Genomic DNA, 12969 nt, shown 5'->3' with positions numbered 1-12969 from the left:
GGGACTCTTCAATGCCCTAAGAAAGGCAGGTGCCCTCTCAGAACAAATAATGCTTCTGCAGGTAAGTTCTTTCCCTCAAAAGAAGGCTGCTTAATGCTCATTCACATCTGTTACCACTCTTACTTTCAGTTTGGTCATCTTCCGTCAGAGATTATTCACAACTGTCCTTCAAACAATAGCAGAAGGTAAGTGTTTGATCTTTGTATCACATGTGAGAAATGAAGTGCCAAGTCAGGAGAGAGGAATCCCTGAACGGGAGCACTGGGAACGGGATGATTTCTGCTCAGCCTGGGGGTCTCCAGGCAAGCGGCTTTAGGGAGGCCAGGCACAAAGCAAGAAGGGAGATAGCAAGGTCATCCGGCGCAGCCGTCTCCATTCCCGCTTTTCCAGCAGGAGAACAGCAACCAGAAGCTGAAGAGCAAATGAGATGCCCCTCGGCAACATCAGAGTATACACACGCATAAAGAAAATTTCTTTACAAGAAGAACAGCTGGGTTTGAAATGGTTCCTTGGAAGATGAGAGGCTGCCACATGTTATCTTGGAGTTTCAACTAAGACATCTGATCTTATTAGACAATGAGATGTGAAGTACTTTGTCCTCCGTCAGGACCATAGGAAACCTGCCTCAGTAGCACCGCGGGAGCCCTTATCTATTATGACACACACTGACTTGTCTATAGTCCAGTCCAGATGGCCCCCTTCCCCTCTGCAAAGGTGTGGGCTAAATGTCAAATAAGCAAAAGGCCTTAGAAGAGGGAGCTACAAGACCTCTACAATTCAAAAAACTGGTACCAATGTTTTAACCTACAGCTGGGAGAGTAAACTTTGAATTGGCATTCTGATTGACTTATATCCTGTTTTTGTAACTTTTATTTTGTAATAATAATGTTCACATGTGAGCACTAATTCTAAAATTGTTTCATCACTGAGATATGGGAATCAGGACATTATTTCTTAAGAAGTCACAGTTTCATGGTGCTGTGAACATCACTCTCATTTCTTTTATCACTTTCCACAGTGTCCTCTAACATTCGGAATAACACTTAGACACTGTTGGCACCAAGCCACCTAACAACCTAACATGGTTTCATTTGGTTTGATCTGTAAACAATACGCTGTCTCAAAGAAGACAGTGCCCTGTCACCATCTCTGGGTACAGATTTATATTCGGCTACTGGTATATTTACACTGTAGCTAAAAAACCGCAATGGAATATATACATACAATGGAATATTATTCAGTCTTAAAAAGAAACTAAATCCTGATACGGGCTACAACATGGATGAAACCTAGAAACATTATGTAACTGAAATAAGCCAGCAACAAAGACAAACATTGTATAATTCCACTTATATGACGTACATATAGGAGCCAAATTCACAGAGACAGAAAGTAGAAAAATGGTTGCCAAGGGCGGAGGGGAGGAGGGAATGAAGAGTTATTGTTTGATGAGTATAGAGTTCCAAGTTGGAATGATGAAGAAGTCCTGGAGATGGATGGTGGTGATGGTTATACAACAATGTGAATGTGCTTATTAATGCCATTGAATTATACACTTAATTGGTTAAAATGGTAAATCTTATGTATATTTTATCACAATTTAAAAAAACCACAATGAACCCAAGGGAATCATAACTCAATTCACTTCATTTGTGAACTACACCAAAAATGATACAATAGACCCCTAGCAATAAATATGTAAAAAGATAAATATTTCCCACAATAGGAACAGATATCCTGTTCAGAAAGTTCACAGGAATGGAATCAGAGGGACCAAACAATGACTATTTACCCCCACCCCATCCCCCCAACAAAGACACCAATGTGTAGCTTAGTGTTTTATATTTTGTAGGTATTCAATAAAATATTTACTTTTCATCCTGGTAAGAACCAGAAGTAATTTTAAGGAAAGTAATTTTAATCTCTTAATTCCTTTTACTCTCATTGCCTGTTCCAAATCACGACCCATTTCTTGTCATTGTGTAGGTTAGACACTTCCAAACCCATCATTCCCTGCCTGAGCCAAGACAACGCATTAAGTACTCCAGTACCACTGCAAAGATGAAGAACCAATAAACATAAACTCAAAAGAGGGTGAAGGGAGGCAAAAACATCTTGCATGAAGAGACAGCAACAGACCAGAGAAGGCACATCTTTCTGGATTGTTAGCTCTGTTAAAAATCAGCCAAGTAGGTTTTCTGGTTTCATTTTAATGATGATTTTGCCTCACTGACTGTCATATCTTAGGCTGCCCTCATTAAGTGTTTTAAGACTTTACTTTCCAGGCAAAGTGACACATAAAACAAATTCAGAGGATAAGTTTTGGTGAATACTGCTTGGATTTGAATCATTCCTCTGTCCCCAACCCCAACCCAATAATCTAAAGCAAGAATGTACAAAACCAAATTGAAGCAAACTACATTTTTCCGTATATATCTGATGCTCTAAGAAACTGCCCAATCACCTGTCAGAAGTCTTTCACATTTTTAACATATAATACATTATTTCTATTACTAGCAAAATATGAAAAGCCCCTAATGATTTCCTGCATCTCCCATTTCCACAAGTCTTATTTTATAATCATCAAGAATGGAGGTGGAGCCATATTTTATCACTAACAGTGCAGAGCAACAGAGGCCATATTTTGGCAAGATGTCTTGTCACAGGTTCCTCCCTAAATGCCACACTTTTCTGATATTCATGCTAATTATAAAATTAGAATCATTACCCACAAGCTCACTGGTCTTTATCTTTCATTCAATACTTTTTTATTAATACATTCTGTAAAAAGGCATAAATGAAAATGTAAAAAAAATCATTGTTCATGTTTCAAGTTAACGAGAGCACACAACACAGAAACACAAAATTAGTTTTGGATGTATTTTTAAATAAAAGGAATTTAAGTGTAAATTCAAGTTCATTATTATCCTTATCAGCTGAACCTTGCTATGTGAAGTAATAAAGTTGCAATCAAATTTAATTGAAAAATGAGCTTCACATACTAATGGAGGACTGTGAGGTATAAACTACAGGTCTACTTGACTTGAGGCTCTCTTGAATTCAGTAAACTTATTTTTAAAATGAAGTAAACATTTGCTAGAAAAGAGTTCTGTAAGCAGAAATTCAACAGGACTGACTGCTGTTAATGACACAACATTAGTTATGTCTATGACATAACCAATACACCTTTAGGGTCTATTAAATATGAGCATCATATCTAGCCATAAAGCAGGGAGCTGCACTGGGTGAAATAAGAGAAAATTAAACTAAACACTACTCTTTAAGACAGAGGTCAGCAAACTTTTCCCATAAAGGGTCAGGTGGCCATGCGGTGTCTGTCACAACTACCTAACTTCGGTAGTGCAAAAGCAGTCAGAGGGCCACACACACAGGTGACAGGCCAAATTTGGTCCTAAGAAAAGAGCTTCCCAGTCCCTGCTCTGAGAGTTTACAATCTCAAGTATGGGGCAAATAATATCCCCTAGGGCGAACAAAGTCTTTTTTTTCTTTTCCTCTTCCAAAATCTGATTTCTATAGGAAACGGTTTCAGCGAGCCAATCCAGAAAAGCTTCCCAAGTGCCTGCCAAGTGCAAGAGACACCGCTAAGCGGTGAGGGGCACATGACCCATCTCTGCACAGAGTAAGGAGAGGAGGGGAGGTATGGAGAGGCGGAAGCACACCATCGACTTGGGACAGTCCTCACCACTGTGGAGTTTTCATCACTGTGGAGGAGTTAACACCTGTATCAGACTTTGAAGAATGAGTAGGATTTGGATAGAATAAGACTGCAGTGAAAGAAAAAGACACATAAGGACAAACCCTTAAGAAGTGGCTATATAAGGCAGTGAATTTTTAAAAAAGAAAAAAGTAGATCCAGAAGCAGGGAAAAAGAACCAGGAAAGCCAACTGCCACTAAAGCCAAGAGACAAGAAAATTTGAAGGAGAAATGGGCTTAAAACACTCAATGTGGTTACTAGGGAAAAAATAAAAGTAGGTCAAGGCACTGACTAAACAAGGGGTATCTGTGACTTTTTACAATGATGTTTCAGTATAATGGTAAGAGGTGAGAGATAGGTTTCATGGAATTAAATAGGAAACAGTTTGAAAGGGATCCTGGTAGGAAGAATGGCTTTATAGAGAAATGGACTCATTCTTTAAACAAAACAAAATAAAAATATTCTATTGAAAGATGCAGCTATCTTATTAGTAGCTTGCTTGAATATAAAACAGCCTCATCAGGAAGTTGTTCATCACAGTAAATTCTTATTTCCTTTGAAATCAAATGGCCCAAATTTTGTGGTTAAGATTGGGAATTGATAAAAGTTGTATCTATCCTAAACACTGGAACAAAACACAGGCAAGACTTCAACAAACTTTTCTGAAAGGTGGTTATTTAAAAAAATAACAAAACCCACAACCATAACAAATGGTTGGTGTCCTATTACCCTCCCACATGCACATGTGTCTTTCCTTTTATATTTTTTTAATTAAAAAAATTTTTTATGTTGACATACTTCCAGACTTACTGAAAAGTTACAAAAATAGTAAGAGAATTTCTGGATACCTTTTATCCTTCTTTCTTTTTTTTAATAACCTACTTTAAGAAAAGCGTTCTTTAGCTGAATTTCCTGTTTTTTGTTCTTTGTAATGTGGATACTGCCAACAAGCTCTGGCCATTCAGTTTAAAAAGTGCTGGGTCCCAAGTAGTTTAGATAATGTTATCCATGATTCAGTCACAACTTGTAACAAACAGAAGTGCAATATAAGGTCACTCAACAAAACTCCTGTTCGGAATTCATTTAAATTCTTTAATCTGTAGATTGATGCCTTTCATCAGTTCTGGCCCATTCTCTCTCTCCCCTCCTTCTGGGACTCCAATTAATGTATAATAATCTTCTCACTCTATCCTATATGTCACTCATTCTGTCATCTGTAATTTTTACCTTTCATCTCTATCCATGCAACATACTGGATAATTTCTTCTGACAACTTCCAGTTCACTATTCCCCTCTGCAGCTATATCTAATTTGCTGCTAAATCCATCCACTGAGTTCTTGAGATTGGTTACTGCATTTTATAGTTGTAGCATTTCTACTTGGTTCTTTTCCAAAACTGCTACATCACTTTTTCTTTGCAATAGTTCCCAACTACCTGATTTTAAAAAGTTGTTTTTAGCCTAAATCTGCTAATTCTAGTATTTCATGTCATTATGAGTTCTGGACGTCTATTTGCTATAAGCAAACAGAGTGGTTTTCTCAAGTACCTAGTTATCTTTGTGTACTGGCTATCTGGGGGGCAAAAGTTTCTTGGAAGAATATTTTTAAGGCAGGGGGTGATGGAACTTTCTTCCAGAGAGAATTTTTCTTTGCTATTGCCGAGTGTCTGGAAACACCACTAGTCCAGAGGCTCTTTCATTCAAGTTCAAGACTCCAAGGTCTTAATCTCCTTTTCAAACCCTAATAGTTAATTTTTGCCCTGCCTGGGGATCCTCTTTGTCAGATTTTCCCCTCATATTTTCTGTCTCTCCATTTTATGCCAGAGATTTCCTTGACTCTACCTTCCAATCCTTAATTAAATACACATATGTGTGAGTGTATGTTATTTCTATGGACTCTCTTCTCACAGAAACATTTTCCACAACATCTTGTTTTAATTTTGAGTAAATACTTCAGAAAGTTGTACATCTGCTTCTCTAACAAGCTGCCCATTTTATATGATTGTCAAGAATGATGTGACTGCTTCCAGTGCTATGGATAAAAGCTGTTACAAAATATTAGTATGTCCAAGTGAACTGAATTTAATAAGTGTCAACAGTGTATAAGCATAAATAGCTTAAAGAGAAAGTGACATCTGCTTAGTGACTGTACTTAAAATTAATCAAGTCACAGAAATATCACATAATAAAAAGGACACCTAGCTACAGTAGTAATGAGAGATAGCAACTTTATTCTACATTCAATTTGCTGTTATTTATACTGATACAATAGTGCAATGGAACATTTAGTGACAGATTTCCATCGCTTCTCGGCCTTTTGTCTAAGATCAAGTGTAGTGATAGATTTCCAAGGGAAGGCTTTCAGAAAAAGTTGAGTTAAAAAAAAAATTCTAAAGAACCATGTGACTAAGAAGTAATTTTCAAGAATAGTATGTAAAATGGCTTAATAATGAACTGGATAATAAAAAACACAGTATTTTCTTCCTTAGAAATATATACTTTCTAAATGTTAGTCTTTCTTTGTAGTCATTAATATCTTTTTTTAAGTTACTATCTAGTTCTCAATCTCATCTCTCTTCCCTTGAAAAAATAAAAATGAATTAATCTTTTCAATGTTCTTCTAATACTCTGAAACAAAGTAATCATTGAAAACAAGCCTCTTCACTAACAATATTTAAAAATTTAATCGTGCTTTTGTTACCTTAGGACGACAGACCAAAGAGTTGGCCAGGGAGGGACATGTGAGGCATGTTCTGCTTTTTGACTTTGGTAGTAGCTACACTGTTCACTTTATGATTATTTGTTAAACAGTACATATATGTTTTATGCACTTATACCAAAAAGAATAAATAGCATGTATTTTTAAACAGCTTCCTTTATGGAAACTTCTCTAAGTAAAGCAAACTAAATAAAACTCTCATTTAAATATATTCATTCTAACTGTCCTTTTAAAGACTTTAAGGGGCAGAGATGGAACAGAAGCAAAAATGAATGAAACACTTGAGTTACTCTCATTTACATCTTTCAAGAAAAGTCTCATTGTAACTAGATTTAAAACATAATTTCAAATAAAATATCAGTAAATATTAATATAGTCTAACACTGCCAATTCCCTTTTTCTCTAAATTTAAATATTGCTATATATAAAAATGGAAAAGGCACAAACTCATCTTCTTTTTAGTTGGTTTATATGTTCCAGAATTTTTAAGTATCTCAAGAAATGGCACTTTGACAGTGTCCTTTGATTTTGGACCTATAATATCTTCTATTCCTTCTCAAATATCTTACTGAGCTTCTATTTGTACCAAATCATCTCCTCTGGAGAGTACAACCTAGGGCTCTAGTATCTATCTCCTCTTCACTTTGCAGTTAGAAGCCATGCTTTTAAACAGTTAGACTGTACCTCTGTTCAATCTGCTGAGAGCACCATCTTGGAATACTGATTCAACCTCATAAGGCCATTTCATAAGTCCCCCAAACAAACTGACATTAAGACTGCTTCTCGCTCCAGAAGTTGGCAGTTAATGACCATTCTACTTCTAGCTAGCAAGGGAGCAGGTATTTCCTTGCAGTACATCTTTAGGTCAGCATGATTTCTCCATTTACAAGTTTATCACTGTGTTACAGATAAACAAATTGCATCTTTGCTCCTATCTCTTAGGTGAGAAACAAACCCTCTGATGTGACACTATCCTTTTAATTTGACCAAAGTCTTTCTCACTCATACATTCTCCTTGCAGAGCTATCTATCAGTCTTCCATGAAAAACTGCCATAACTAAATATGTTCCTTTTCTGGTTTGAAAAACACAAAGGAACGATTTTTCAGTTGTCAGTTCTTTCAAAGTTCTTCTTAGGGTAAGAAAAATTCTTATTTTAACTAGGAATAATCAGATACTAGTCTATTATAGTGCAATGACTCTCAAAAGAGCTGTACAAAAGAAACATGTGGATTCTACCTCCAAAAGTCATTGGAGATTCTTTTCTTCTTATTAAGGCATCCAGAACACATATTACACCAAGCCAAAAGGACCAATTCTCTTCATGGAGTAGAATAGCAATTGGCTGTTATTCATTAAATTCTTACAGCAATGAGCAATGACTTGCATCCTCATTTTGTTTCTCTTTGAATAGCAGATGAAGTTGATTTTTTTCCAACGCTGCTTCCCATCACCAGCACTTCCGATCCTTGACCTACGTGGCTGTTAATATGCTGTACACATATGCTTGGGCTCCTTAACAACCAGTGCAGTTAACCTTTCTGTTTACTCCAAGCCAGTTCCCATCTTGTTAGTGAAAGTGATTTTTTTTTCTTTCTAAGCATAATAATTATATCTGGTACAAAAAATATATATATAATCCATCGATTTTCTGAGTCTTTTTTTTTTCACAAGGGTTTCAGGGGCCACGGGGTCTCATGTTCTAATTAAGAAAGACTTGTCCATTCATGGTAATTCCAAAAGGTGGGCTCCTACAGCTACTTCACAAATACAGTTAATACCTCTTGTGTGTTTGGGGAGCTAATTAGTGGGTGCCACATTTTACTTTTATTCTCAAAGAAAGGTTAATTCCTTCGTTTGAATATGAGTGAAATATTATCTTTATATTTTCTGGAACTAATGATTAAAAATAAAATATTAGAAATTCTATCAAAGAACACTTTGTGACAAGTACCTATGATCAAAGGCACTTCTCCTCCATCTCATAATTTGCCCCCATCATTTTATACTGTAACTGCCTATTAACCGGCTATACCTCTCAAAGACAAGAAGCTCTTGGAAGGTAGGGACTGTGTCATAATGACTGTTTTATCTGTAGGGCACATGGTCTCACTGACGGTATACAGTCAATAAGTATTTCTGTTGGTGTTAGTATTATATTCAATTCAAAAGTCTAATTTTTAATTAGCCGATTTTAGACTACCTGGCACACTCACTGCCCCAATACATATATATATCTAGGTAGATATTATCACAGTTCAGATAGGCCCAATCTCAAATATGTACTGATCTCTACCCGAACACTGAGCCTCTTTATGGGAGACAGTAGAAACAATGCTAATTTGTAAGTTTTGAAGCTTTTCGTTCTGATTCAGACTCTGCTACTACCTAGCAGTAACGCTTCGTAAGTCACTTTAACCACACTGGATCTTGCACCCTCAGAGATTAAAATGAGGAACTGGGGAGGCGGGTGTAGCTCAGTGGTAGAGTGCGTGCTTAGCATGAACGAGGTTCTGGGTTTAATCCCCAGTACCTCCATCAAATAAACAAACTTCATTACCTCCCCCCACCCAAAAAAAAAAGAAAGAAATAAATTTAAAAATGAGGAACTGGATTAAATAGTCTCCAAGTACTCAGCTGGGCCCAGCTCTAAGACTAACTAGGCATGAACCAGGAAGGGTACCACTAGCATAGCAAGCCCTCGTCAACACTAGAGGGAGCTACATTCATGTCATCACTAGGGTGGTTAGGGAGATTTCCAAGCCAAGCATCTTTAAATGGAGAACTGACTTTCCAGAATGAGAGAAATTAAATATTAAGGGGGAGATCCACACTGTTCACACAGCCTCTTCTCAGGCTCCCTGCTGTCACCTCCCTCTTACAGATGTCAAAGCACTTCACACTGGACATGGATCAATGTACCTTTTGGGATTGAACTCTAATTTCAAAGGAACCAAGTTGGCTTGAGTCATTTCTACAGATTTCTTTCCCATTCAGTGTAGTTTTTTTCTTAATCAAATTAACAATAACAAAAAAGCAAAGTAATTAAAGTTTTATTTTTTAAAGCCATTATTTTTTAAAGCCCCAGGAAATGAGCTGGAGGAGTAGAAAGATTCATATCACACTGAAGTTGTGGCCTGGGAAAATCAGTACAGTTAACTGCAACTGAATTCATTAGCAACTTGCCATTCAAACTGAAGCTACCATAGCTACTTTGAAAACAAGAAAATTACTCAAAGAGATGAATGATATCAAAGTAAAAAAGGAATCGACAATGTGGGAGCTGGAATGCCCGTGTTGGTGAATGCTGTCATTGCCCTGTGGGGCTCTGCGGTGAGAAGCCTGCAGCTGCTGAAGGGTGATGTCATTGATTAGAGGCAATGCGGTCACATTAGGCATTTGGTGAGAAAACTGCCAAGTGGCAAGATAAGGGAATAGAGGATGAAGGAGGGAAGGAAAAAGAAAACACATTTCTAAAGCTAGAGCTTTTTTATGAAGTTATTATTTACATACTCTCCCTCCCAGCTCCAAAAAAACACCCATGGCCTTGGAAATGTATGACCTATACCATTATAGAACCAGTAAAATGGAGAATCAAAAACCTCTCCTTTGGTGTCAACTGGTTTCTCTTTGCCCAGAGGCACAATGGCACATTCACTGACAGAGAGGGCATCAACTGTGGGTATTACAGAATGTGGTCTGTGGGAGAAAGATAAATGCAGTCCTGAAGAACCCTTTCTATTTCAATTTCATAGGTTAATTTAACACTCAGAAGGCAAATCCTCAACAGTCAGAAACGGACCACCTACTTTTTAGCACATGGGCTGTTCCTGACTAAAAATAGATCGTACGGGAACTCTGGAGGGTGACTTTGTGGGTGAAGAGAAAAATCTACTAGAACAAGACAAATAGTTCTTTTTCACTTAAAAAATGCACACTAACTACTCTGAGGTAAAATACAGAGTAAGACTCACAAGGGTAAAATCAACTTATTCCTATGGATCCACGCAAGCAGGATACTAAGTTTCTTAAGTCATCAAGTTCAAGTACTCTAAGAGATACGACAGCCTTAACAAGTCAAAAAGATTTTTCTTTTAGGACAATAAAAAAAAATTATTTGCCCAGTACCTCCTCTAAAAAATAAATAAATAAGGAAACCTAATTATCTTCCTCTACCAAGAAAAAAATTATTTAAACATTCCTCACAATCAATGATCCTGATGGGAAGCAAGAGAAAAATATACTTTGTTGTTACCAGGAGAAGGACTTATTTTCCTTCCTTATTTTAGGACATATGCCAAAGGATTTTCAATTCACTCTGCTTCTTACTGACCTTTAAAATGTTTCGACCATCAAATGATTCTCTTTCCTTGAAGATATATTTCCCATCCGCCGTGTAGAGATTGTACCTGCCTTCAGCTGTAAATATTAGAAGAGACGCTTGAGTTATTTATCTATTTGTTTTCTCTTGGACGTCTATAGGTACAACTAGCAAGATCTTCCTATACTACCTGAAAAGTGGCATAACGTGGAGGGGAAAACATCAGGCTGTGAGTCAAGAGACCTGGCATCTACTCTCAGCTCCGTCATCAACTCATGCAATATGTATTTATTCATACAACATTGTCCAAGTACTCACTGTACATTAACTATGTAACAAACCACACTCTTAGGCAGATGATGTCTCCTCTCCTGACTTCAGTTCCTCATTTACAAAGTTAGAGGTTAAGACTAGATGATTTCTAAAGGTTCCCTGCAGTCTAAAACCCCAAGATTTTGTATAAGCTGCATGCATTTTTAAATATGTAAAAATATACAGACGTTCACACATTAACTAGTCAAAATGCTGGCAACCGTGCTTTGGGTTGATTTTAAGGGCTCCCCTCAAATGAGAAAAACTCTTTTAGCTGCAATCAAAAGTATCCTTACAGGCATTCTACACAGAAATCTACAAATCTACGACCTTAGCTTCATCAAAGCTGTACTCTAACTTCTGCATCAATTTAGCTTGCTTATCCCAAAAGATGTCCTTCAAATACAGTAGGAAAAGGGTATCAAAGGAAAGGGACAATCAGTAAGAAAAAGGAAAACACCGTATTCTATGTTCTTTTCAAGTGAAAATCAAGACAGAAAAGAATCCAGGGTATACAAATTCAAAGCATCTTCAAGAATCATTTAACTCTCAGAATATTTTCTGAAATATCAACCCTTTCCTGCCCACCAAAAGACACTCAAAATATTTGTATTTCTACTTTTGAGTATACTCTTTTATTGTATACAAATATGAAAACTACCATGTCAGGCTTGATAAAATACATCCATAGTGCTAACTCCATGAAGATAATATGTTTCAGCTAGCCCACTGGAATTACACATGGGTAACTACAGAACTATTTCTCTAATGAGAACTGTTCTTTTAATCAAAGATTACAATCACATGCATGTTTCACAACTTAAAAATAGGTCCCCTGTTAAAAGGAGATGTGAAACTTCAAATTTATACTAAATAAGTTTCAGTAAGAAAGCAGCAGTGATATCTGAAGATTGAAATGCTTAACGACAGGTTCAAATCTTAAGTAGCATTAGCCATCAGGGAACTGCAAACCAAAATCACACTGAGATACCACTTCACTCCCAAAATGATGGCAATTATCAAAAGACAGATAATAACAAGTGTTGGCAAAGGCATAGAGAAACTGAAACCCTCATATACAGACATCACCCCTTATTTATGGTTTTATTTACCAAGGTTTCAGTTACACATGGTCAACTGAGGTCTGAAAATATTAAATGGAAAATTCCAGAAAGAAACAATTCGTAAGTTTTGAATTGTGCATCATTTAAAGGAGCATGATGCATCCCACCCAGGAAGTGTCATCCCTTTATCCAGCACATCCTGCCCTCTCAGGTAGTAGATCAACTGTCAAGGTATCTCAGTGCTTTTGTTTCAGTAACCTGTATCTTAATAGTGGCCCCAAAGCACAGGAGTAATGATGCTGGCAATCTGAAGATGCCAAAAGAAGCCATAAAGTGCTTCCTTTGAGTGAAAAGGTGAAAGTTCCTGACTTAATAATGAAAGAAAAAAATCATATGCTGAGATTTGCTAAAATCTTCTACCCATGAAACTTGGAAGAAGAAAAATGAAATTTATACTGGGTTCACTGTCACACCTCAAACTGCAAAAGTTATAGTCATAGTGCATGATAAGTGCTTAGTTAAGATGGAAAATGCATTAAATTTGTACAATAAGATATTTTGAGAGAGACAGGTATCATTCACGTAACTTTCATTGTAGTATACTGTTACAATTGTTCTATTTTATTATTAGTTGTTAATCTCTTACTGTACCTAATTTATAAATTAAATTTTATCATAGGTATGTTTGTATAGGAAAAAAACTGTGTGTGTGTGTGTATAGGATTTGGTATGCAGTTTCAGGCATCCACTGGAGATCTTGGACGTGCCTCTCGCAGATAAGGGGGGGACTACTGTACTGCTGGTGGGAATGTAAAATGGTGCAGCCACTTTGGAAAACA

General features: G+C 36.8%; 1 protein-coding gene across 3 annotated transcripts in view; it reads right to left on the bottom strand.

The window, feature by feature from the left end:
• Nucleotides 1-12969, bottom strand: part of ASCC1 (activating signal cointegrator 1 complex subunit 1) — an 80427-nt gene that overhangs the window by 10474 nt on the left and 56984 nt on the right. For all 3 annotated transcript variants that reach the window (XM_006212861.4, XM_072971346.1, XM_031682273.2), the window contains exon 9: nucleotides 10767-10852. In XM_006212861.4, the coding sequence (XP_006212923.1) occupies nucleotides 10767-10852 (86 nt within the window). The remainder of the gene's footprint in view (nucleotides 1-10766; nucleotides 10853-12969) is intronic.

The sequence above is a fragment of the Vicugna pacos genome, chromosome 11, assembly GCF_048564905.1.
Source record: "Vicugna pacos chromosome 11, VicPac4, whole genome shotgun sequence".
In the NCBI taxonomy this organism is placed as follows: Eukaryota; Metazoa; Chordata; class Mammalia; order Artiodactyla; family Camelidae; genus Vicugna; species Vicugna pacos.
Note: the sequence above shows the minus strand (reverse complement) of the source record. Positions and strands in the feature narration are given on the sequence as shown.